Source organism: Neolamprologus brichardi, chromosome 1 (assembly GCF_056152115.1).
Source record: "Neolamprologus brichardi isolate AB-2024 chromosome 1, ASM5615211v1, whole genome shotgun sequence".
Lineage (NCBI taxonomy): Eukaryota > Metazoa > Chordata > Actinopteri > Cichliformes > Cichlidae > Neolamprologus > Neolamprologus brichardi.
Window position 1 is genome coordinate 35,724,191 of NC_142104.1, and position 27,081 is coordinate 35,751,271.

The 27,081-nt window shown below is 41.8% G+C and overlaps 2 protein-coding genes across 3 annotated transcripts in view; both read left to right on the forward strand.

Annotated features, from left to right (window-relative positions):
* Positions 1-485: 485 nt before the first annotated feature.
* Positions 486-7,792, forward strand: LOC102787885 (protein phosphatase 1D-like). Its single transcript, XM_006799307.3, has 6 exons — positions 486-1,151; positions 2,039-2,267; positions 5,341-5,465; positions 5,704-5,885; positions 6,951-7,175; positions 7,263-7,792. Exons 1-6 carry the CDS (start codon positions 578-580, stop codon positions 7,647-7,649), a joined length of 1,722 nt encoding a protein of 573 aa, XP_006799370.1. The 5' UTR covers positions 486-577; the 3' UTR covers positions 7,650-7,792.
* Positions 7,793-12,157: 4,365 nt separating this feature from the next.
* brip1 (BRCA1 interacting DNA helicase 1) overlaps positions 12,158-27,081 on the forward strand; it is a 48,085-nt gene continuing 33,161 nt past the window's right edge. The window contains exons 1-7 of one of the 2 annotated variants that reach the window (XM_087841476.1): positions 12,158-12,212; positions 12,533-12,631; positions 13,341-13,452; positions 14,018-14,212; positions 16,186-16,328; positions 16,503-16,640; positions 25,043-25,315. In XM_087841476.1, coding sequence (XP_087697602.1) covers positions 12,539-12,631; positions 13,341-13,452; positions 14,018-14,212; positions 16,186-16,328; positions 16,503-16,640; positions 25,043-25,315 — 954 coding nt within the window. In that variant the 5' untranslated portion in view covers positions 12,158-12,212; positions 12,533-12,538. The remainder of the gene's footprint in view (positions 12,213-12,532; positions 12,632-13,340; positions 13,453-14,017; positions 14,213-16,185; positions 16,329-16,502; positions 16,641-25,042; positions 25,316-27,081) is intronic. The other variant, XM_087841480.1, reaches the window with a different exon arrangement.

Genomic DNA, 27,081 nt, shown 5'->3' on the forward strand with positions numbered 1-27,081 from the left:
CAATATACTAGTTGATTACAATTACTGACAGTCTGGTATAATATTTAACTTTGTTTAGAAATATGCAATACCTGTCTGTGTTGCTGAGGATCACGGCGACAACAGCAAAAGTGTCCAGTAGGTGTCACTGTAGAGAAGTGTCTGTTTGGAAACCTCTGCTTTGACAAAGCCTCGCGTTCCCCAGCACTACAATACACTGACTTGTCTGCAGACTAGACCTGACCTGCGGTGACCAACTGGAAAATTGTATGTGAACCACCAAAAGTAACAGAATTAGGATTTCATTTGGTTTCATACGCTTGCAGATTGGAAACGCGGTTTCTTTTTGATGACCACCTTATATTGACGTGACCACCCCATTAAAGTCAATATTTCTGCTCTTAAGTCGCGGTTTGGCTCGGAGCAAGACCTCTAGAGGGCAACAGCACTCCGGTGACAGCTGCACTTGCTTTGCCACGTCTACGTACAAGAAGAAGGGAAATTCTGACGTCAACACGCTCGAGCATGCCTACTACACTCCACATAAACAAAGGCAGGACACGGCTCTGCGATAATTTGTACTGTCTTTCTATTGTATATGCTAACAATATTAAATAAAATTGGAGCGGGCCTCAACTTTGGAGCCATGGAAAACGCATTACTGATGCGAGTGAGTGTTTTTACCGATCAAGGAGGCAGGAAATACATGGAAGATGTGACCGAGGTCATAGTAGAGCCTGAGCCGGGAGAAAATGAGCCGATGACGGGTGACCCAGAGGAGAACATTCGGAGAGACTACACGTTCAATTCTCTGGTTGGGGACACGTATCCCGACCGGGCCGATAAAACCGTGGAGTCCCCGCAGGTTTTAAACGCATCCAGTGAACTCGTACAAACAGAAGACGAGGGTATATCGGTAGAAACGCCGTCACCAGGAGATCTAAGCACGCCGCAAGTTCAGCCGAACACCCCGACTTGTTCCCGCCGTTCCGTAGCATTCTTTGCCGTTTTTGATGGTCACGGGGGTCGCGAGGCTGCGCAGTTTGCGCGAGACTATCTTTGGGAGTTCATGAAGAAACAGCGGGGATTCTGGTCAGACTGTGACCGGGAGGTCTGCTCTGCCATACGCAAAGGATTTGTGGCATGCCACCATGCTATGTGGAAGAAACTGCGTAAGTTTACTTAAACTATTAAGTTGTGACACGTAAAAGCTGTTACTACTTTGTGCTTCTCTGTGTTTAAGTAACGTGAACTTAACGCCAAACCTCAAAATCAGAATATATTATCTGGCCTACACCCAGCTGAGTGTTCACCGACCGTAGCGCATTGCTAGCTCTATGAAAGCCGGATTTACTAGAATGTTCCACGGGCTCAGTAGAGCCTTAAAAAGAAAGATCTCGACCAGAGAGCTAGGTAATTGCCAGATACCCCAGCAAGTTCCTCGCCATTATGCCCAGGCTCTGTTTGTTTGTTCAATTAAGATCAAGTTATAAGTAAATGTTGGAATTAGCATTGGAATTAGCGGAGCTAACGAAGTTAGCTGTAGCCGCCCGGTATTCGCCAAACAAAGCCTGTCACAGCAGACACCGAACAGTTCAGAAGTATGTTCACAATCTAATGTATAATGGAAACCCACAAAATGTTATGGTCTCACTGGCCTCAATCAAGTGTGTCGTTACAGAGACGTAGTTTGTAACGCCTCCTCGATTCTATTTAGTCCGTGTATGCCTTGGACCACGGCAGTGTGTTCAGGTGTCTGGTTGGATATGTTCGGACTTGTCAGCTGTTTCCAGCTGGTCACAGATTATATGTACACACACAAAGTGCTTGTACAGCGCATGTGTGACTTTGCTTATAAAACTACCTCCTGGACAAATAAAAACCGACCTTGAGGTCACATACTTGTCTTTTAGCGTGGTAAACAAAAACAGATCAGTGCACATTGATATGTAAGAAGCCAGTATGTCCTACCTGTCTGTTGGGTGTACCTCACAACACTGTGCAGTAATGTTTTCTAAACAACAAGCTTGTGTTAATTTTCTGCCTTCTGTATTTTCAGCTGAATGGCCAAAGACACTTACAGGCCTTCCTAGTACATCAGGTACCACAGCCAGTGTAGTGGTGCTCAGAGGAAACCGCATGTATGTGGCCCATGTTGGGGACTCTGCGGTGGTTCTAGGTGTCCAGGATGACCCTTCAGTCCCATTCATCCGAGCTGTGGAAGTCACGCAGGACCATAAACCAGAACTTCCCAAAGAGAGGGAGCGTATTGAAGGTCTAGGAGGAAGGTAAGCAGGGCCCAGCCTAACATGTTGTCACCCCCAACACCCAACTGACCCCATAGTTTTATAGATCCCTTGTAAATGTTTACTGTCCTATCCCAAAAATGGGGGAAATACAAATTTTCATTACTCTATATATTGCTGTTTTATTTGATCTATAATAGTGTAACATAAGTTATTTGTAAATGTTATTAAAAGTCTAAACCTGCAAATAACTATTAATTGAGCTTTAAGAAAAATACAGTATAGAGATTGAAAATGTGACTCATTCAGGGGGTAAAACCGCAAAGGATTCTGGGAACTCGTGGCAAGAGGTACTAGCGCACGAAGGCTTTCAATTGAAATCAGTTACACAGCGATAAAAAGAACACAAAAAATGTCAAGAAGCTGTTGTGTTATTAACTGCAATAGCCGGTTGCATGACAGCCACGGGAAGCCGACGGGTAAAGAGATCAGTTGTTAACGGATTACGTCATTGAAGAGAAATTGTTCGAGCCATGTTTCTGAAGTAAAAAGAGGCGACGGATGGCCTGGATTGCAGCCATTCGAAGACCAAATATAACGTCCCAGAACACTCCAGCTCACATGTTAGTCTGCTCCAAGCATTTCCACAAATGTAAGTGTTTTGTAGTAGTTAATAGTCATTTTTCATAACATAATTGGTGATATAGGTTACAAGCAAGTCTGGCGCTGAACAGAAATTGTCGCTCCTTTGTTTATTGTGCATAAATAGTGAATTGTCCTGACACAATATTGCGTTTCGCTTCTGTTATTACCATGGTACATTGACAAAAACATATACTTTTATTCACAGGGTAAAACAGTTTTTTTGTATCACTAATTGCACAGTACGATTACAGCGTACAGTATTATTGTCACTGCTACATTTCTGTAATGCGTACCAGAAATTATTTCCACTGCTAATTAATTACCGTTGAGCTCAAAGGTCCTATTAATAAACCGTTAACGAATGTGTATTTATGAAGACGATTTGTGAGACTGGTAAACTTATGATATGTACGACGGTCTTTCGTTCTACACGGTGCATTTCAAGGTCCATCCGTCGGTAAACTGTACCTGGGCGTGTTGCAGTGACCTGAAGTCACTAAACTTCATGAGTGTATGCACTCACTCCAAGAACCGTATGATTATAAATATGAGCGTGGTGAAAGTTGGGCAGCACGCTAACGTATTTTGTCCACTCTGTGTGCTCGTAAGGGTCTAACCCTTTCACTCCTTTGATTTTTTCCTCGTATCTTTTCTTTGACTTTTCGTCGAGTCTGTCTTTGTACGGTCCGGCATTGTTCTCCTTCGTTTTGTACATTCCTTTTTTGGGGGGGGTAAAGAAAAACCAAGAAGGTATTGGAACTGGAGAATGAACGTTTTGCGGTGCTGCAAATGCTTGCATTTGATGCGGTACTTGGATTGTTTTGCCACGAGTTCCTGGCTTGCAATGCGCGAAAATCACGTGGTCTGTCAATCTCTATAGTACACCCCATGCCCCCCTTTAGACCCGACCCTGCATGCTGCAGATTGAAAAGGGCTGTCCACCTGCAGCAGAGTTTATCAGAAATCTGCCCAATTTAAAGATTGTTGTAAACTAAACAAAGAAGTTCACCTGCACACAGACGGCTTTCATTTGAACTTTTAATCAAACAGCATTGTTTTGAGCCACAGCTGCTTTTGAGGCCAGCTGTGGTTGCCAGAGCAGGTCATCTACCAGTCAGAAGGTTTCAGAGTCAGTCTTCCTGCAGCTACTCCAGTCTGCATGTTGAAGTATCTTTGGGGAAGATACTAAACCCTGATTTGCCCCTGATGCAGCCATCAGAGTGTGAGTGTGTGCACAAATGTTATACACGGTTCTTAGCATAGAAAAAAGCGCTCATATATGAACGTATGCATGTGAGGCTAGTAAAAAGCACTTTGAGTGCTCATTTAGTATATAAAAAAATACTATAAAAGTACCAGTCCATTTCCCATTTACTGTGTTTGTCACTGTTTCTGCTTTTCTTCATATTTAAGCTTTCTGATTAGGGCCCTAACATGTTTTCATGAACAACAACAGTCTCTAAGTTAAAAAGTAAAACTGAGTTGATTAGCTCTGAAAACATTCCACTCTGAGTATCTTTACTCTGAGTTAATTGCATACGTGAACAGGGAAAGAAAGCCATCATCAACAGAGCCCCGACACAACAAATTACCATGGGAACGGGTAAATAAGAAGCAGTGTCCCGATTTTATTACCGTGCACAAAGAAATATGAACACGTGTCACTGATTACCACGACATTCATCTTAAAAAAACAGGACAGAAGAAAAAAACCCTTTCAGTCTTGCTCCACTCTGTCTTCATCATAGGTTGAATAAAAGTTTGTTTTAAATATATCATCTTTAATACTGTCTTTCATTGTCATTTACCTAAATAGATTTTTCAATTAGAATCTGAAATCCTAATTTTTATGTTTGATTTTTAAATGTGATTATTAAACTTTAATGTAACAGGGACAGAAACTGAAGATAAACTCTGAACAAACAGACAAAACAATTTACGGATCCACCCCCAAGTCCATCGCTTGTTAATTTAAAAGAAATGTTGCTACAGTTTATGCCAATTTTTAATAATTCTTCAGTAAAACTTTAATGTGCTGATAGAATGTAACAATTGATAGAATGTAACTGATAGAATGTATTATTTCTGACATTACTAGATAAATATGCTGCTTTAAATGTTCCTGTTTTGGAGGTTGTCTCATTGTTGCCCCTCAACTGAACCTGTTGTTAGTTTCATTAACACCTGAGCAGCTGAAACCGATTCACAGTCCCTTCTGCTGCTTACCTGAACAGATTAATATCCTTTAACTATAACTGACTATACTCAAACCCAGCCTTGAAGCCACACACTACTGGACTATTAGTGCAGGTCAAAAATGTACGTCTGTCTTTAAAAGGCTGTGTGTTTGTGATGTGTATGACTATGTTTTTGTTGGGTGTATTGAATCGATTGACACCTGTGTGTAATTCTTGTTGCTGTAGTCTGACTCTTCTAAATGGCAGCTTCTCTCTCCTCTCTTTATGAACAGCGTGATCAAGAAGTCTGGGGTGAATCGGGTGGTGTGGAAGAGGCCAAGACTCAGCCACAATGGTCCAGTCCGTCGTAGTACTGTGATCGACCAGATACCATTCTTGGCAGTAGCTCGAGCTTTAGGTAGGAGCATTAACTTACTGTAATCCCAGTGAAGAACCTGTGAGGATGACTAGAATAATACAAAACAGAGTACCAGAACCATGATTTTATTTTCACTAGTAATTGGGCACAAAGTAGAGGTTCTGTTCAAATAGGCTACTTCTAAGTTCAAGAAAAAAGGGTAGTGATGGTTAGACTCAGTCACACAGCATTGTGTGGCTCGTAGTTCCTTCATTAAAGTTTTCCTTTTCTGCAACAGGCGATCTATGGAGTTACGACTTCTACAGTGGAGAGTTTGTGGTTTCTCCAGAGCCTGACACTAGCGTCGTGGTTCTTGACCCTAAAAAACATCGCTACATCATCCTGGGCAGCGATGGTCTGTGGAATATGGTTCCTCCTCAAGAGGCCATCTCCATGTGTCAGAATAATGACGAGGAAATGGTGAGTGGTTATGCTTTTTGCCCTGTTCCTGCATGTGTGGGTTGATGTCTCTTATAGCCCATAAGTAAAAAGTAATGTCCACCTCATATCAGCCGTGTTAGTCGGTGTACTAACTAGGGCAGGGCCATATGACCAAAAATATTTGTCACGATATACATTTGAAAATTTGCAATAACGACATAACTGACGATATAACTGACACTAGACAAAATACTTTACAACTCCACAACTTTATTAGTGCAAAAAACCCATCAATGTATTTTCACTTAAACAAGCAGCTGTTTTTTATCTGCATTAAAGTTATATAAAAATTAACAGTGCAAATTCCTCGCTGACAGTTTAACCAAAAGACATTTCCAGTGGAAACTGGCCGACATATCCTCAGCATAACCATGTATCATATCCACAACACTTAAAGAGGTTATACACACACAGTACAGTAATATTATGTTGAAGCACAGTACGTATCACTCCGCGAGGCTCCGCCTACGATAGCCGTAATGCTCCAACAATCCATCAAGCGGTGCGGCTTCATAGCTTAGCAAAGTCGTACTAAAACATTTGACAGGTTTTCGAGCGCCGTGTACATAAAATCGTTTCGAGGTCAGTAAACACAACCAGAGTTCATACATAAGGCACAAGGGATTATAAGGGGCTCTGTCGACTTTCAGAAAAATCAAAGGATTGATTTTAAGTGCGCCGTATTTTCCAAACAACACGGTAATAACGACGGCCCGCTAGCATGCGCTACCAAAAATAGTGCTTTGTTGTGTATCTGATGGACGAAAGCTAAACCAGTGCCACACCACTGAAGCTGCAGCATTTTTACAAACCAGTTCTGGTTCATCGTTTCATTCAACAAGCCGCTTTCGCTCTTCTCATTCTGCGCCGCCGCCATGCTTTTTCCGCCATGTGCGTATGAAAACAAAGGCACTGCGCATGTGCGTTTTACCCATATCCTATCGCCATATTTCATTTTCCTATCGTTGCCCAAAATTACACCGGTATTACCGTGAACAGTATGATATAGCCCAGCCCTAGTACTAACAGCATTTACTGCTGCAGGCACCATGTGGGGTCTCGAGTGCCAGGCAGCTGGTCAGTCATGCTTTGCTGCGGTGGCGCCAGCGGATGTTGCGTGCAGACAATACAAGCGCCATAGTAATTGCCCTGCAAGAGCCTGGGACCTGCCAGGATACCCTGCACCATGAGGAAGTGCTGCTAGACCTAGCCAAGGTGTCTCAGTGTCCCCCCACCTCCATATCTCGCGCAGACACTCCTCTTGTTCAGGTGAGGAACAATAGATCCCTGGTTTAAGGTGTGGTATCCACATATAAGTGCTGAACTTGACTGTTATTCCATTGTCTTCTTCTGCAGCGACTTCCAGAGGAGGACTCCCCCGCGGCCACGTGCGAGCTCTTCTCTGCGTTGGAGCGACGAGATGGGCTATCGGGAAGCAACAGCTTTTATCACATGGATCTATCTGACCCCTTTGCTCTGACTCCGCTGTGTTCAAACGGCAGCCCCGAGCTGCCCGCCCTGTCCAGTGCAACGGACAGGACAGCCGGCAGCAGGACACCCACCAGAAAAAGAACTATTGACGTGTCATCAAGCCCATCAGGCCTGCTGGCAAAGAAAGCCCGGCGCAGGACTGCCGAAAGACCGCCACTGGTGCAACACAACGCAGAGAAGAAACAGAAAGACACCAATAATGTCTCCTCCATTCTCCAGCAGCATAAAAGTACCACAGTGTGTGTGTGCTAAAACACACACCTGCTCCCTCCCACTGTCACCGTCATTTGCAGTGGTGCTTCTGTTCCATAAATTTGCATCTTCCTCCTGCGTATTGTTACAACTCTAAGCAACTGTCCTACGGAGGAAAGACTCACTGCTCGCCACTCAAACAGTCGACAAGTTTGTTTTGGATGAATTTTGTGTCTTTGTTTTTAAATTCCTTCCTGAAATGCTGATGAAATGTGTCTTATGTCACCTCAGTTTCTAGTAACAATTGTAAGCATTAAATAATGTTGCTGGTGTAAAATCTTATGCATTTTATAGCAAGTATTGAAAAGTAAGTTGAATTGTTCATTTAGAACAAATATATATATTTTTCTACTTTCTTTTATTGTATGATGATCTTAGAGTAATATTCCTTTTAGATGTGCTTCACCTTTTCTTTCTTCTCCAACTCATCACTCTGTCAACAACATTGTGTGCGCACTCTGTGTTAAACATATTTATGTATTATTATCAGTTTATTTAATCACTGGAGACTTATCTTGAATATAAACTGAAGGTGCTGCTACCATCACAAACCAGTAAGCTACTACATTGTGTGTGTTGCTATATAAATACATGTAATGTTTGCAAGTATCATGTTTTCTCATTTGCCATAATGCCCCCCCCCCCCTACCCTGTGACGTTTCTAATAGTTGAACTTGTTAATTGCACAGTGCATCTTAAGGGATAGGTCCATCCCCTCGATTATGTTTTTAATGTTTGTTGTGAAGCATTACAGTTGTTTGGCGTCTTCACTTCCCTGAGCCTGCTCCGTACACCTGGTGTAAGTTCTCAGAACAAGCTTTTTGGCAGCCCTTTGCTTCTGTACATGTGTCTATAATAGTGAACTTCTGTCTGTGTGAACACCCTGGTGGCCCTAAAGGAAATCTTCTTCAATTGTGAGGCACTGCAAACAATGTTTACAAGTAACATTTATTGAGCTATTTCACGCTGCCAGCCTTTCACTGTGCATGAACCTTCCCCTGCAGAGAAGAAACGGTCATGCTTCCCCAGGTCATCCTGCCACTTCGTTTTATCTCATTTGCAACACAACACCACCACCTGCACCACCTGTTTCTTTAATACTCTCCTTCCTACGAGCTGCTGTCCCGCCATGCTGCAGCGCGAGTTGTATAGTTACCAATGTATGCACAAGGCTCATCTGTGATTAAATACACTCTGCATGGATGGACTTTAAGAGAACTGTTTTGCACTATTATGGTGACGTTCATTGTCTCTAGGAGTGAGTTGTTTTTAACAAACAATGCAGCGAGTCTGAAATGGAGGATGTCAAATAATAAAATAGTTTTAGAATAGATCACTCACTGAGCTTAGTATAGTTAGGAAAACATGACAGAGCCCTGATTCAGATTTTTCCTGCGAGAGAATAACGACCGTTACACAGGAAAGAAAAACTTCTCAGTCTTCGTTACGTGATGTGTTTCCACTGAGCTAAGTGCAATTTCTAACAGGAATTTGTAGCATTGTGGGTTATTTAAATGATACAGTGATGATTCATGTTTGACATACTCTGTAAATGCAGTCTGTTGCTTGGCTTGGAATTCCTCAATTATGATTTTTTATATATATTTGAGAATTCTGTTCCTCTTTTTGTTTGCTTATTAATCCAAGTACTCACCTCCCTGATTCGGATAGCTGTGCTAACACCAAGTGCATGTGTACAATGTAAATGTGAAAAACACTTATCTGGAAATGAACCTATTTAAATAAAAAAAATTCTCTGAAGTAACTTAATTACAATGCTTTGAAAATATTTAGTAATTCAAAAAATCATTATGCAATCTGAACGGTTTTGCAAACAAACAAAAAAACATTTGCCATTGCATATGTCCCACTGGTTGAACGTCAGAAGGGAAAGAGGAATTCTGGAGTGAGGCTGTGTAGGTTCTCAGTCGTGGTAATCTAAGGATTGAATAGAAAAGACTTTCTCGAGTCTTCAAGGCATCTTCAGGAAACTCAAAGGAGTCCAGTCGCTTTTCTATTCAAGCTCCTTAAAGTTCTGGAGTGAGTTAGATGAAGTGGTAGAGAGTATCCCCAGAACATGTTCAGGATGTTCTTCAGTGTGTTATTGTCGTTTTCCTTGTTTTGACTGCTAATTAGCTGCACCAGAAGCAAGCTAGAGACAGTCCAAAGTCTGTGGGAGACCATGAAATCTGGAGGAGTGTGACAGACTGACCAAAGAAGAATGGGTGGGATTGTTCAGGAGGCTTGTGTGAGACTTGTTGAAAAAAATAGCAAAGCACTGCAGACTGTTGCCCTGCAAAAAAAGATACACAACTGCTCGTTAGCATAAGGGGGGCTAACAAGTTTGACCTTGGTTTTTTTTGTTTTTGTGAAATTATTTTGTTTCTGTGTGCAAAGTAAAATAATGTAAGCATCCAAAATAAAACTAAAATGTTTGGAAAAGCTGTGGTAAAAATTCTTTGCTCTGTTTAACGGACGACAAGGGAAATAACAAAGATTTAATATGTTCATAGTCAGGCTAAGAACTCTGTCCTCATCTGTTGACTAGAATATATACATAGACTTAGTTTATCGTTTGATAAATAGTGCTGCAGGGTGTAAAATGCCTGCTAACTTCTTAGTGATCATGACTGACTATAACTGGTAGTTTCTTTTTCCCATCATAAAAAGGATTTGTTTGACAGCACTTTGACCAACAAAGTAAAGGTAAAAGAGAAGATGTGTATATTTCAGAGCCCAACATCATTAGTTCAGTTGTACCTCAGTAAAACTGGATGTGTCACCAGTTTGTCAATGTTGAGAAGTAGACCCAGTCTGTCACCCTCAGACGACAGGAAACTGGTTAGGATGTGCAGAAGCAACCCAGGAACCACGAAAGCTCAAACATGTCAAGAACTGGAAACTACTGGAAAACCAGCATTGCTATCCACAGTGAAGCGAGTTTTACATCGCTATGGACTAAGACATTGCTGATCACGAGATGTTGTCTTGTTCCAAAATCAATCGTGTATGTGGGAAGCGGACATTTGCACGATAAGAGATATGTTAGGTTTTAACAACTGTACAGCAACTGTACCAACTGTCAAGCATAGTAGTGGTGGTGTCATGCTCTGGGGCTATCTTGCTGCCAGTGGTACATTGCACACCAATGACAGAATAATGAAGAAAAATACTTTAAATTCTTCAACTTCACCTCAAATAAGACAGTTGAAACTTGGATACAATTAGGTGTTCCAACAAGATAAAAATCCCAAAACCATATCATCACATTCAGAAAAAGTTAAACTCGAAATACTATTTTGAGTTGTTGCTTCAAGCCAAACAACCTTCACGGCTCCTTCTATGAAATGCATTGTGTAGATGAGTTTGTGGTTCAACACACATCCTCTTTTTTGTACAAGGGTGTTACCATCAGTGTCCTTGCATCTGCCCATTGTCAGCCATTTCATTTTGTACAAATCTCTCCAACTCTTCCAGGGTTTTGTGGTTTTTCCTTCTGAACAGTTCCAACTTTCTGCACCACCTCTTCAATGCCATTATATTTATCACCACACTGTGTTGATGCGCTAAAAGAGAAATCATTTCCTTTGACTAAAACCGATTATGAAGTACAATTTCACCATCTCATCTACACAAGGCATTTTGCAGAAGGCTTTAATTTCCACATTTGAATTTTATTCTGAAACTATAATTTGGACTTTACTCTCAAAATATTTTTCAGCTTATATCTCAAAATAGTATTTCAACCTTAGTATTGAAATTTTGAGTGTATTCTCAAAATGATCATTTATACCTATATTTATTAATGGGGCCCTGATGCTACTTTGTAAGAAAAAAAAAATCTTAAAAACATGGAAACATTATCGAGTGAAATATTAGCCAAATTTATTCTATTCAATCAAAATGACAACAATAAATATTAAGTTGTGACTGCTGCTGGTTAGCATGCAATGTTTAAAAAATAATAAGGTAAGTATGGTAAAAGAAATGTGGTAACGAAAGCTTAAATATGTCAAGAAGCTATCACTGATTATTGAATATTATATAATAGTTAGATATACATAGATTTAACTACATGTACTCCACTCTGGTATACAAGTTATTGCAGATCAATGCATTTATTGATCACTACTGAAATGCAGCACCGTCGGCCTACTTTCACTTTTTCCAATTGCCCGCTAAACTTCCGGGAATAACAACGTGACTCTCCAGTCAACGGCGCTAATGTTTACTAACGTAATTTCCGGTGTTTTGTAGCCACATAAGTTGCAGTCACTGGTCAGCGCTAACTATTCATAATAAAAGCGTAAAATAGCGGGATGAATTTACATTATTGTACACACTATTGTACACGTATTTTTAACGTTTCCTAGCTTCTGAGAATTGTATAAGTTAACATGTCAAAAGAATATAGAGCAAATGGGCCTTTAAGTACAACATGTTTCGTGATCTTTTCCAATACCAGTTTTATTTTGAAAGCTTTCGCGTGGAGTTTTAATGTGCAATGCAGCCGACTTCCTGTCCGGATCCTTAGCGTGATTTGTGAGAGCGGGAAGAATCACAGTAAGTAAAGTAAATGTAAACAGCGGTATAATTGGCTGTTTTGTTTACAAATATGCAAATGTATGTGTTTAGTGACAGGCGTGACCATGGGATACTCTAGTAGTACAGTAATGGCGGAACTCGTAGTATTAGCTCTTGCTTGGTATTCGAGCAAAAACGTTGTAGCTAACGCATCACTTTCTCCAGCTTTACCTATCTGGGTGACGTCTTCAGACAGAAGCAATAGTGTAACTACTGCAGGCTACTTCATAGTTTGTTAGTTGTATGTTACTGTACCTTACACACCTAACTCGTGTTACTCTGAACTTTTGTCGGGACAGGCGAACATGACTTCATCACCAGTGGAGTACACCATTGGAGGGGTGAAGATCCACTTCCCCTGCAAGGCTTACCCATCCCAGCTGGCTATGATGAATTTAGTGAGTCGCATCCATCTGTGCTTGTGCAGTGACAGAGGCTGTGCCAGGCTACACGTGTCTTTCTTTTAATGTCTCTGGTCATGAAAAAACTCAAAACCACACTTAATGCTGATTCAATGACGCTCACCTCCTGATGCACTGCTTCACTACATTATTAAAATATTTTACCCAAAAAAAAACAGACTCACTACTAGTACCGTTCATTATACAATATTATTTAGTAATGTGTTTTTTTTTCTTGATTTTTTTTAAAAGTTTGGATATCAAAACAATTTTTACAGAAAAGCCACTTTATTATAAGCTAAATACACAACATGCAATCATAGCATAGTTTCTACTATGATCCTGCAAACCTCGCTGTTCCTTTGTCTGACTTATGTATGTATTTGCATTTTGGTTCTTCATAAAGTTTGTTATGGTTGCACAGTCACATGTACCCTTTGCACAAAGCAAACAGACTGCTACACCTGCAAGCTTAATAACATGTTTCCCTTGAGATAGGCGAAGGGAGGTTTTCACCCATCCTAGACATACTCCTGTACAGTCAGGATCTCAGGTTCACATTAGCTCGCAGGGAACGTGATAACTGGTTAAAAAAAAAAAAATCACCCTGAACATTATAATGTGGAGCATAAACCGTAGTGGACATTTCATTGTTTTTCACTTCAGCTTTGTGTGTTTTAACTTAGCTCTTCTCTGTTGTTTGTAGATTGTTCGAGGTTTGAACACAGGGCAGTACTGTTTACTAGAGTCTCCAACTGGAAGTGGAAAGAGCTTGGCGTTGCTTTGTTCAGCTCTGGGTTGGCAGCATGCACAGTTCGGTAAGCGTGCATGTAAAATTCAAGTTGGATGATATACTTGCACTTTATCTATACAATGAAATCTGCTTTTTCTGTCATATTTAAACTGCTCCAGTGGATACCCATAAAACTGTTTCAGACAGTTAGCTTAGTGTATGGACGAAGACTCCCTGTGAGTCCAAAACCAGGTCTTAATTTTTTCTGCTCTTAACTCTTTATGGTGCCAGAGCCGCTCATAGCTCTGGCTGTGAGTATAGAAGCCCCACCGATTTGGTGTTTATACCTCTTGTTTATGATTGGCAGCCTATTAAAACAATATTAGATTAAAGGTAATGATGAGGGAGCTAAAATGACTTATTTCAAACAATGGATTAAGATCAGTACGGATTATTTTAAATTATGATTCATGTAATAAAAATATTGAGCAAAATGGGTAAATTAAGACTTTAGTTTAACCACTGACTCATTTCTTTTGTTCTTGCTGTTTTCTTGTAAGTATAATTTCCTTTTTTCTTACACCCAAAAAGCTAATAGCCACTCAGGGTCAATGTTACTGACAGTTCTCTGTTTCACTATCGGATTATAGCCAAACTGCAGGAAGGAGGAAGCACCGGTCCAGACAAGAGCCAGAAGTCCGACTCCCCCACCTCTTGCAAGTGTGGGTGTCACAGCAAATCCAGCAGGAACAAGGCAACAGCAGCAGACAAACATGCTGTTGTGGACCTCACTGTGTCACCCTCCAAAGACACGGCTCAGCCGTCGACTTCAGCACAAGAACCCAGTAAGCAGACCTGGGTTTTAGTTGTGAAACATACAGCACCTGAACCTGTACTACTGTTGTTACAATGTTACCTGCAGCCACTAGTCGCTTGATTATCTCGTAGTTAGCTGTTGATCACCTCTAGTTTTATGTTACACAGTGCAGTGTTTGTTTCTTGTCCTTAAAAACGTTGTTGCCGAACCCGCTCAGTGCTCTGTGTTTGGCTTATTTGTGTCGGCACAGATACGCTTCACAGTTTTACTAGTGTTTATGTCCACTGCCACTATCTTTGATTGTTAAATTGGGGCTGGTCGGGCTGCTCTGACTTAAAGTTCGTCTTTAAGGGGCATTCGAGTAGAAAGTCAGACGAGCAAATCTGAAATTCTGGCATTAGTAATGTTATTTCAGTGGGCAAAATAAATAAATAGGAGTGAGAGTGGGTATGTCTCCTTGCACAGACTCTCCAATCAATCACAACAATTCCAAGCATGACTGATATTTGAACATGTCCTTAATTAAATCACCCTTTCACTTAGTGCCATTTAGGGCTGGGTGTCGCCACTGATTTCTACAATCGATTCGGTTCGATTGATTTGATTTGAATCGGGGAAATTTTGCCTCAGACAGTCAGAAATATTATAATTCTGAGCATTTATCAGCACATATCCATATTTTTATATCTATAAAAAGACAGCTGACACTTGTGAGACTTCATCAGAGGTGTGAGCATCACAGCAGATGTGTCAAAGTAACTGAGGATAAACACAGAAAAACATGAAGCAGATTTTCCTGTCCTGGCTTTTTATAGCAGCTAACCTTAAAAATATTCTGCAGTAGAACGAAAAACTGAAGAAAACCATGAATCAACATGTAAACATTACCTGATGCTGCTGAAGTGAAGCAGTGCAAAGTTATTTTATTACGACTTTCTTGTTGGAAGTCAGTTAAATTTAAAAAAGAAAAAAAAACTGTCCGACAGCGCTGTACATAACAGTAGACTGGTGCGTAATAAGCAAGCGAATAATCCAGAAAACAGAGATTTTTAGATGGGAAACTGTTCTCGAAGTACACAGAGAGAGACAGAGAGCTCTGCAGGAAGTGGTGGAAGCAAAACAGGAAAAGTCAGGAGAGACAAAACCTGCCACTCAGGATCTAACGCAAAAAAAGACGTAAACACAAAGCACGGACCTGCCGACGCATCAGAATCAGTGAGCTGTCGGCTTTCAGCCCCGACGGCACGTCCACGGTCGGACACGCCGTCGGGAAAGCCGACAGCTCACAGATTCTGATGTGTTGGCGGGTCCGCGCTTTGTGTTTACGTCTTTGTGCAGAATCTGTGTGCCTGCTCTCATTTCGGCTGTTTGGTGACTGTCGAAAGTTTGTGAGGTTGAACCTGAGATTCTGGCGTTTCAGGCAAAATAAATGTATATTTAAAACTCGATTCAGGATTTTAATGAATTGATATCACATTTCAAGCTAACCCAGCCCTCGGACCATTAGTTCAGATTTGTCTCTTAACTTTAGTTTTTATATGAAGTCATCTGGAAATGCAGCAGCAGAACATAAACAGAGAAAAACTACAACAACGACCAGCTAACCTCGGCATAACTTTCACTTTGGCGTTAGAATGACAATGACTCACAGTTACAATGTTTTTGTTATATCATCAGTCGACACTATGTATCCTCATTAGCTCAGTTATAAAGTAACACGTTCTTTAGAATCCTTTTGGTGGGCTTAAAGGAAATTCACACATTTTTAACCAGGAGATTGACGTCCGAATTACATCAATTTAATTTAGTTAAATTATTTAAGCTCTTAAAAACCAACACCAGTGTTTTGGAGCAACAGGTGCCTTCCAACAACGGCACAGTTGTTAAAGGACTCATCACAGAGGCGTGTGACACTTAAAGCATTTCATTAAACCAGTGTAGAGGATTATCTTACTAATGTATATAAAACATCCATTTGCATGTGTTGTTTCTGTGTTTTAGTGCTTCTCCCAGAAGAAGAAAGAAGAAAAACGTCTCTAGCCTCTCGACTGTCAGAGAAGTTCCAGGCATCTCTCAGCTCCGACTGTGTGAAAGATGATGACTTCCAGCAAGACAGGAAACGCATTCGCGCTGCAGAGAACACGGTAGGCACCGATGCCTGTTCACTAACACCAGATTTACTCTGCGTTACATTTGAACAGAGATCGTATGCAGTTGTGTTCGTCTGATGATGAACAAACGACCAGCTTCTGTGCTGGTTTCATTAGAATAAGAAACGCACAGATCAGTAAAGTCACTTTCCCGTGTTTGCTTCTCAGAGCCGTAAAAGGCAGCGACTGGAGAAGGGAGTCGTGTTCACAGATGATGAGCCGGAGCTGGAAAACCAGCCAGCGGGAGCTCAGAGTTGGAATGCCGAGACGAAACACCAAGCTCCCGGTTGTTCCTCTACTTCCTGCGTGAGTACGATCCAGGCAGGCACACAGGTCCTCTCCTCACTAATAGCTGAAGTAGTTAAAGTTCATAACACTGAACACCACTTTAGGAGGGATTTCAGAGATCGGCTCCCATTTCTATCACATTAAAATATTAAACAGTTATCATCAATGGTAACCTGACCAGCACACGGGTTAACCTTAGCCGTTTAACTATTAGCAATTACCCGAGAGCCACATTAGCCATCTGTTATTATTAACATAGCTGCTAATTATTGCAAACTGCACGACTGGCAGATGGAAGATTGAGCTGTGACTGAGCGGATCACGGACACGTGGAGAAGCAGAGGGTTGCTGGCTGTGCAGAGCAGCAGGGGAAGTGAAGCTGATCAGAGTTCAGAGTGTGGAGAACCAATCAGAGCAAAAGCAGAGCTGAGGACGTAAAGAGCTGCAGACGGAGGCGGAGCAGTGGGACTGGTGGATGGGAGAGAGGTTGCAGGCAGATGTAGACAGTATGACAAATAGAGGTGGGAATCACCATACATCCCACGATACGATATTATTGCAATTTTTAAAAATATTTTGAGATATTCAGATTCTGTACATAAAGGTAAACTTTATCAATATTCATTTTCTCTAATATCAAAGTCTCACACTCAGTCTTTCTCTCATTTCAGTTTGATTGTTGACAAACTGAACGGTTTGTATTACAGTCTAGTCCAACTTAACTGAATCAACCATCTGGTACAATTATAGCTATTCTGAACTATGCAGTTTATGAAAACTATGCAGCCCCTTCAGCAACTGAAGAATTTGAAAGTAAATGAAAACAAAATATAATTTTACATTAAATAAAAAAGTTTTAAACTTAATTAAAATAAAACATGTCTTAAATTAAAATAAGTAAACTGTCATGTTTATTAAACACATTTGGACAGTGAAGGAATGTCAGGATTCAGAAAAAGGATCAACATGCTCTGAAGTCAGAGCACAAAAACCTTTTTGTAACAAAATATCCTGTATCCATACATTATTAGCAAACAAAATATCACGATGCTACACAGTATCGATTTTTCCCCACCCCTAATGACAAACTCTAATTTTTCTGCTTTTACATTCATTTATTAAAGTGTGTTTCCTATTTTGTTGTAGCCACCTGTGAGGTCATTTTTACAACGATGATCGCTGCAGTCTGTCAGTGAGCGCTCTGCTTATTATAGCTTCTTTATTTAGCTTAACTAATAGCGGTCTTCATCCAAATGTCATGAATGCTCTTCTTTTGAATTCTACAGTAACTTAAACTTAACTTCACCATGTGTAATGAAATGATTTAAACAATTTGTAAATCAATAAAAAACCCCAAGCTTGATCTCAAATACCTATTTTGTTAAATCTAATATTAGTTGTTAGTGAGTTTAGAAAATTAACAGGTTAACAAGTCAGGATATGACTTCTTCAGCTTTTGTTGTTCCAGGATGGGGTCACGATCTTCCCCGTGGTTTTCCTCTGTTTGAAATTCCCGTATCGTGACAACCGTACCAGAGCCTGATAGCTGAGATGTTCTGTTGCAGAGGCTTTGTGAAAATGCTGCATGTGAGACAGATCCAGCCTGTGTGCTGGCTCACTGTTTCCTGACACAGACGGCACAGAGACGTCGTTACACTGGTGTTAGTTGTGCTTTAAAGGTTCTCTACACGGTGCCAATGGCTGACCCTCTTATGGTGGATTTTTAGTATTGTTCTCGCTTCGATCATATTAGAGCAGGGGTCTCAAACTCCAGGCCTCGAGGGCCGGTGTCCTGCAGGTTTTAGATGTGTCCTTGATCCAACACAGCTGATTTAAATGGCTAAATGACCTCCTCAACATGTCCTGAAGTTCTCCAGAGCCCTGGTAATGAACTAATCATGTGATTCAGGCGTGTTGACCCAGGGTGAGAGCTAAAACCTGCAGGACACCGGCCCTCGAGGCCTGGAGTTCGAGACCCCTGTATTAGAGGTTTTCAGATAATCAGCATCACCACTGGGTGGCAGTATACTCCACCAGATTGACTGACTGTGGTCAGAGGCTCAAACTGAAAATGTAACAGCGTAGGGGCCAGTGTACTGTACTCTTCACTGCTGTTTTCATGTCTTTCACCATAAAATGTGTTTTTATTTCAAATGGCTTTAAAAGAATTGAAATCATGAGGAAGGAAATGAGTACTATCAACTTTTTGTGTCACAAAAAAAGGGATTTGAACATATTAAATTTCTAATGTGGATAAACAGGGACCATCCTGTTTTCAAAGACACAAAGTCAATGACTCTAACATAATTAATTAATGAAAGAAAATCTGTCAGTATTATGGGATGTAATATATAGATAGTATCACAAATAACCTGTTGAACTTGTCTGAACAGTTTTGCAGCAATGCAGTTATCAGAAAAGCTGAGTAAGGAATCCATGCGCATACAACACTACGCTGATCCTTTTATGTTTTATAAACCAGGCTCTTATAACAGAAACTGAAATGGGCCAAACACTTGTTGTAATATCTATACCAGCGGTCCCCAACCCCCGAGCCTTGGACCGGTACCGGTCCGTGAGTCGTTTGGTACCGGGCCGCGAGAGTTGAGGCTCAGGTGTGAAATGTATAGTTTTCAGGGTTTTTATCGGTTTTCAGCGTTATTTTGTTATCGTTTTGATCGTTTACTCAGTTTTCCTGGGTCTTTTCACGTGTGTTATGAATAAATTTTATTTTTTTCGGTACCGGTACTAGTTTTATTTTGTTGTATTTATCCGCGACACCTTAAAGGCCGGTCCGTGAAAATATTGTCGGGCATAAACCGGTCCGTGGTGCCAAAAAGGTTGGAGACCTCTGCTCTATACAAGACTACTGAAACATTACAAAACAACAAAGTCATGGCAAAAAGTCACGAGTCAAATTCATCAGAAATCTGGTTGTATTTATCTTTTCTGTTAACATGTAAATGAAAGTGCGTGGCGCCGAGTCTAAATCGAATGACTTCACAAAATTAGAATTTATAGCGTTGTCGTAGGTGGGTTGTTGACATGATCCTAGTGATTGTTATGGTGACACCCCTCTAGGAAACAGTAGTATTTAGCATTATGTAGTATTATTTCTTTGGTGTATTAAGGATAAACAGACTGAATAATGAATATTGTTGTTGGTTTACCTTCATGTTGTTCAGTCTGTGGTGGGAAATCAGTGCTGTCATGTCAGACGGCCAACTTTCAGTTCAAACTGCTGAAAAGGGAAACAACCTGTTCAAACAGAAGTTGAATAACTAGCATCACTGCTGTGTCATATTTGTTGGTATATATTGTGGAGAGTTTTACTGTATGTGAAGTAGAGGTGGGAATCACCATACATCCCACGATACGATATTATTGCAATTTTTAAAAATATTTTGCGATATTCAGATTCTGTACATAAAGGTAAACTTTATCAATATTCATTTTCTCTAATAACAAAGTCTCACACTCAGTCTTTCTCTCATTTCAGTTTGATTGTTGACAAACTGAACGGTTTGTATTACAGTCTAGTCCAACTTAACTGAATCAACCATCTGGTACAATTATAGCTATTCTGAACTATGCAGTTTATGAAAACTATGCAGCCCCTTCAGCAACTGAAGAATTTGAAAGTAAATTAAAACAAAATATAATTTTACATTAAATAAAAAAGCTTTAAACTTCATTAAAATAAAACATGTCTTAAATTAAAATAAGTAAACTGTCATGTTTATTGCTGCCAAAAACAAGTTAAACACATTTGGACAGTGAAGGAATGTCAGGATTCTTGCTCAGAAAAAGGATCAACATGCTCTGAAGTCAGAGCACAAAAACCTTTTTTGTAACAAAATATCGATTTCTGCTGTCCCTGTATCCATACATTATTAGCAAACAAAATATCACGATGCTACACAGTATCCATTTTTTCCCCACCCCTAATGTGAAGTCCTATTAGTAAAAAATGTAACAAGCTACTGTGTTGCAAAAGATGCAAAAAAACCAAACAGTTTTGAGACAATTATTAAAATAGTAGCTGATTAATTTACTTTGATTAATAAACCGATTGCTTCTTTTTTGCTTCTACTGAGAATATTCGAAATGTGTTGAATTTATTGAAGAATAAGATGAAACAAGTTTCTCCATGCAGAGCGTTTCTTATGAGTCAGCAGTTATGAAGTTTTACTCGCTGTCCTGTGTGAAGCAGAACCAGTCACAGCATGTTCTCAAAGGTCTCACCACACCGTTAGTGATCAGTAGATCTCCTCCATGCCTGTTTCCTGTCTGCTGGCAGGGCTGAGGCTCCCCACACCTGCTGTTAGATCGTTACATGTAGAAACCTTTGGAGCACAAGCGCGCTCACGCACACAGGTGTTCACAGACACACTATATTGCTTGGCTGCTGCCTCTATACTTATGCTCATCTTGCTTATCGCTGCGTGTTTGTTTTCTTCTTCTTTTTTCCAACAGTGGATTTTCCCGTCTTTTCTCTCTGTCCCTCTTCCCCTCTGTTTTTCTTTCCTTCTCCTCTTCTTGACCTTCTCTTGTCTACGTCTTTCCCTTTCCCATCCCAACTGTTCAGATTGTAATAACTTCAAAGTAATAAATAAATAATAAAGATGAATCAGCTGGAGCAGTCTGGCAAAGCCAAAATGATCCACTTGGGAAAACAAATCTGTCGGCCATTTTTCTTGGCCTTCAGACAATAATTGTGAACGGGAAGTGATCAATAGCGGATATCTGGAGGTTCTCTACCAAGTTGCTCATAATGATTGAGACGTGCTTGGCTTCAGGATGCTGCAGCACAGCTTGCAGAGGTGGTTACACTCTCACAACTTCACCGTAACCTGCCGCAGGTGTGTGGCTGGGATCAGATGGTGGGAGGTGGAAAAAGAGGAGGAGGGAAAGTGAAGACGAAGAAGTGCGTCCTTCTCTGGTTTCCCTGCGGCTACATGACCCGGGCTCTTTTGTCCCGTGAGCGCTGACTGACGGCCTGAATGGGGCCCTTTGAAGCAAGCTCCAGTTTTAATTAAGAGGGTTTGCCTCGCCTGGGCTGCTGATCTGTGAAAGCCACGGGGATAAATATTGAATGGGGTTCACCCGCTGGTTACTGCGCCCGAGGGATAAACAGGTGCTTTGGAGGGCAGGTATTTGCCAGGGCCCCTACCTGCACGGTGTGGCCGTATCGGGAGGCGGGGGTGTTGGGTGTCATGTCTTCAGAGTTATTTGCTATTGAAGACCACCCTTACTGGAATGAATTCCAGGCCTCTCGAAAGCTGTGGAATGAGGAGCAAATTGGCGTCCAGTGAGAGGCGCCAGTGATACCTCGGCGATCAACTGCCTGCAGCCCCCGTGTGCCCTCTGACTGGCCCCCCGGAGTGTGAGATTTCCATCTCTCAGGTGTTGGCAGGGAGCAGAGCAACAGTAGCCTACCTGTGAACATTCGGAGGTGTTCGGTAACTCTGCTGACCTCTGTTGTGTCAGTTGCAGAGCTCTCGCTGCTGCGTGCGCTTACACCTGGCAGAGTAGGTGTGCCCCGCAGGCTCAGTGTAGCAGCTGAAAGTGCATCTGTGCCATGCAGTGTAGCTGCAAATGCAATGATAGTAAGAGCATCGATGAGCAGGTAGCTGCACACACAGAGTAACACCAGCGGAGCCGCTCCATGTTAAGGACTACGCTGTTGTTGCTGAGCAGGGTTGGTGCCCCTCTTGGCCTTTTTGCCAGTTATCTGCATTCCTTTCTAGGGGGTGTCTGCTCTGGGCTGTGGGGCCAGGCTTGAAGCCTTGTTGTCCTGGCATCTCAGGAGGCAGCCGCGTAAAAGGATACTCTTGTGTCAGCTGTTTCCTGCTGCAGCTTTTCACAAGGGCCTCTATTCATCAGCCAGCCCTTCTGCACTGCTCCGGCCCACCCCTCCTCCCCCCCCACCTGCCAATGAATAAGTAATTATTGGCCATCTTGGGGCAGGATATTTGGATGGCTCTATTTAACGTGGCAGCAGCAGGTAAGGTGATCGGGCCCGGGCCCAGACCGTGGAGCGTAACTGTTTCAGCAGAGAAAGGTAACTCGAACTGGTGTTGGGGCCCCGCAGCACCTCTGTTTGTTTTTCACATGGGCTCAGGGCTCGTTATCCCTCTTAACTCTGCGAGGCTGCTCTCTCAGGGCTTTCTTTGGCCTGCACTCCAACACACATTGTAATATTTGATGGGCAAACACGTTAGGAAAATCTGAGCCGCCGGGTAACCGGAGCCGCTCGTCTGTCGTCAGAAGTGCTACCTCCTCATCCTCGTGATAAGCTGCGACGCATGACATCACATACCGGTCATTCTTACGTGGATCCTTCATATAATTTGCACAGAACTTAAACACGTTAGCCCTCGTTTAGTTTGTGCTAACGAAAAGTACGATATCGTGTAGTGGATAAGGTGTCTGTATCAGCCATGACCTTTTGGTCTTATACTGTTAGCTGGTTAACAATTTAAAGGGCTGTCATGTCAGTAAAGATCTCTGCTGCCCTTAAGCAGCTTTATTCACCAACACAGTGTGAAATCAGTGAACACGGAGCTTTTCATCCTCTGTTCATTCTGAATTGAAGGGATAAAATCCTCTTCCTCTGGACTGCAGGCTGAGGATAGAGAACTGCTCTGCTTCTCTTTGTTTTTTCTCATGTACTATGTGTATTATTAGAATAGTGGATGCTCATATCAAACACAGCATGTTTGAGAAAAGCTTCAGACTGCCCTGCACGCTGCTGTTCTAACTTCGTTTGTGAACTGCAGCAAAAAAGAAGACTAAGGGTGGATGGAAGGACCACCCAGGCTTAGTATAAGATAAATAGGGTTTATTATGATGCTGGAAAAATGCAAAGCTACTCTAGTAGGGCCCAAAAAATAACCACAGAGATGGAAATGAGCTAGATTTCTAGATCGTAGCATTTTATATATATTAAGCAACTGTGACGTCTGCTGCAGATCAGATCAGGTGATCAGAGCATGAGACCATTCAGCATTTTAGCACTAATGAATTTATATAATTTAGACTGTGCATATCCTCTATAAGACTTTTTAAAGACCAGCAGAAACACCTCTGATGTTGCTGAAGTGAACAAAGATGTGTTTGATGGTTTCAGGGTGGATGATGGTGGAGAGCTGTGAAGATGACACATGAATGCCTAATGGCTCTACCATAATTATAATAATAATAATAATAATTTAGGAAGAGATCAGTTAGTGCAGCGGACCCCAACCCCCGGGCCTCAGACCGGTACCGGTCCGTGAGTCGTTTGGTACCGGGCCGCGAGAGTTGAGGCTCAGGTGTGAAATGTATAGTTTTCAGGGTTTTTATCGGTTTTCAGCGTTATTTTGTTATCGTTTTTATCGTTTACTCTGTTTTCCTGGGTCTTTTCACGTGTGTTATGAATAAATCTTCTTTCTTTCAGTACCGGTACTAGTTTTATTTTGTTGTATTTATCCGCGACACCTTAAAGGCCGGTCCGTGAAAATATTGTCGGGCATAAACCGGTCCGGACCGCTGAGTTAGTGAACTTTTGCTACATAAATAAAATATAATGTTAAAAATCTCCATAACCTGTGTTCAGCTGGGCTGTTTCAAAATAAATGTAGCATAGAAAATGTTTCTACTACAAAATGTTATTAAAGAAAAAAGTCTGGTAGAAATAAATGAATTTAAGTGAATTATATAAATGTTTTTGTAAATCAGCTTTTCATCAGTTCGGCTACATTTAACTTTATTCTCTGTGAGACTAGATTAATATTAAAGGCTGATAACTTTGATAATGATTTGTACTCTCCTGGCTGGAGAAGCCAATGATTTTACATCATATGTGCGAGTGATCAAAGATCAGATGACTTAAAAAAGAACAAAAACCGGCCGAACACATAAAGAGGATCAGTTTCATAAGCCGGCTACACTTCACCTGTGACCCGGAGGAAAAAAGGATCCACCGCGCCGCCGGACAGCCAATTAGATTTTTTTCAGCCACCACAATGGTGACCTATCATCTTTCAGAGAGAGAAAAGGTCACCTGGTGAAAAGTGACAGGACACCTTGTGTTTGGATGCAAAGTCTTTATGCTTGCCTGTGTGTTTATCAAAGGAGCAAAACGGTGTCGAGTTGGTTGTGATGTTCCTCATAATTCATTGAAAATGTTCACATACATGATGTCAGGCCAAAGCGAGCAGTGATGGAGAAGAAAATGTGTCTTATTTATTCCAGAAAATCCAGAATTAAGGCGAGAAGATGAGATTTAAGACTGTGATACTAGTGGCCTCTGATTTCTGCTGTGGACCAGTGATATTTATAAAGCAGCATGTTTTTCAGTTCCTGAAGCAACATCTGGTTCATGCTGTTAAACAAAAGTGCCAAGTATTAGTATTTCTATGATTTTCTCCCACCAGGCTCCTGAACCCTGCTCGCAGTGCCCGTGCGCTTCACCCGAGGATGCCGTGAAGGATAAAGAGAAAGACGGCAGAAGAAAGATCCCAAAGATCTTCTTTGGCACTCGCACACACAAACAGATAACTCAGATCACCCATGAGCTGAAGCGCACTCTCTACAGCGGCGTGCCTATGACCATCTTATCCAGCAGAGATCACACCTGCGTCAACCCAGACGTGGCGCCTCACGCAAACCGCAACGAACGCTGCAAGGATCTGCTGGAGGCCAAGGATGTGAGGATGAACACTGACACACACACAGACTCTCGCTGTGAATCTTAACTGTCCTGCAACAAGCGAGCAGCTCGCTGCCCACGCCTGTTTGTAATTCAATAGATTGTATCAACCCAGAGGAGCAGCAAGAACACTTTTAACACTCTGTCAGAGCCACTGAGGAAAATGCTTTTTAGAGGCATGAGACGCTTGTAATCTCCTATACTGAGTTTAGGCGCCTGCTGTAAGGAGTCAATCTGTCCAAATTCATGGGCTGCATCCTCCTGAGGACCCGGCCTTCGCGGTCTACGTGTGCCGGGTCCTCAGAAGGTCGGGTAGGCCGGAAGTAAACGGCTGGGGAAATTGGACGGTCTAGCCTTCTGATTAGCGTCACCACAGCGGTGACCGTCTGCTCCTTGCTATCTAAAATATAACAGGACACTGGCGTAAATTCTCGACTGTCTCATACTTCTGTTTAATTAGTTTTCTGTTTGACGTTTAGTCAGCTGTGTGAAAACCATTAATAAAGTTTTATTTTATCTAATCTAATAACTTTAATCTCAGCCAAACCGATTTACTCACGAACAAACAAAACACTGAAAAAAGCCCAACAATAACATTTTTAGGTTGTCTAAGTGACTTATATATTACGTTTAACCTGAGCAGCGAAACTCCGCGGTGATCTGAAAATGATGTGCCGGGAGTTGTGCCGTTCTCGGCGGCTTTAGTGACCTTCGAGCTCCTGGCGAGCTATTGAGCTGGTGGGTAGCAGACGTCTCCGAAAACGTCGAAGCACTTTTGCAAATATGCGATATCTTGATAAACGAGCAGATATTTGATGTTTACACAGCTACTTTCTCGCCTGAAAATATGTTAAAAGTTTATTTTGTGACCCAGAAAGATTAGTATGAGTAATTTTAAAACTTAGTAGCGGCCGCCATTGTTGGAAACTGGAGTTTGGCTGGGCCGCGCTATGAATTCTGGGATATGGTGGGCCACGAAGGACACACCCGACCCATCTTTCAAATTCGGGGAAAAGGAGGACACATTTGTCGGCTGCAGTCGGAGGAGTCTATGAATTTGGACAGCCTTCGGCGCGTCGCTGTGACGTAATCGGTCTACAAATGCGGCCTCAGGAGGAAGCAGCCCATGAATTTTTGCTTCCCATATGAAATGACTGTCCCAGCCTTAACCCCTTACTGTGTGTCAATCACACAATGTGTCTTCATCACCTCAGGGTCGGCTCTGGTTTCCATGTTGCACACGCTCAGAGATTCATCGTTCAGCTAATGCCATCGTTAGTCATAACGCCCTCCGACTGCTCGAGAGGTCATTAATCCTCCAACTCGCCTTCAGCAGACAGGCCTCGGTGTCAGCAGAGCGTCCGAGCGTAGCACCGCGCTGTTTCATCCAGAGATTATTTTATTATTGTGTCAGAGGTTTTTTGCAAATTCACGAAGGACAGGCGTGCTTCGCTGACAGAGTAACTGAGGGCCGGTACATGAGATGGCGCTTCTTTACACGCCGCTTACATTCACTGTATGAGTGAGGACATTTAAGCTGCTACAATAGCTGGAACACCTGATCAGAGGCAGCCTCTGAAGTTCTGTATGTCACCTCTGGACAAAGTGGAAACCTGAGACTGAACAGCAACACAGAAATACAACAAATGTTAGATATTGTAACTATGTGGAGTAGCTGTGAAAAAGTAAAAGCATTAGAATCAAGTTCAAATCAGATTTTTATTAATTTTTTAGTAGTTTTTACAGTTTTGTGTCACATGTTGG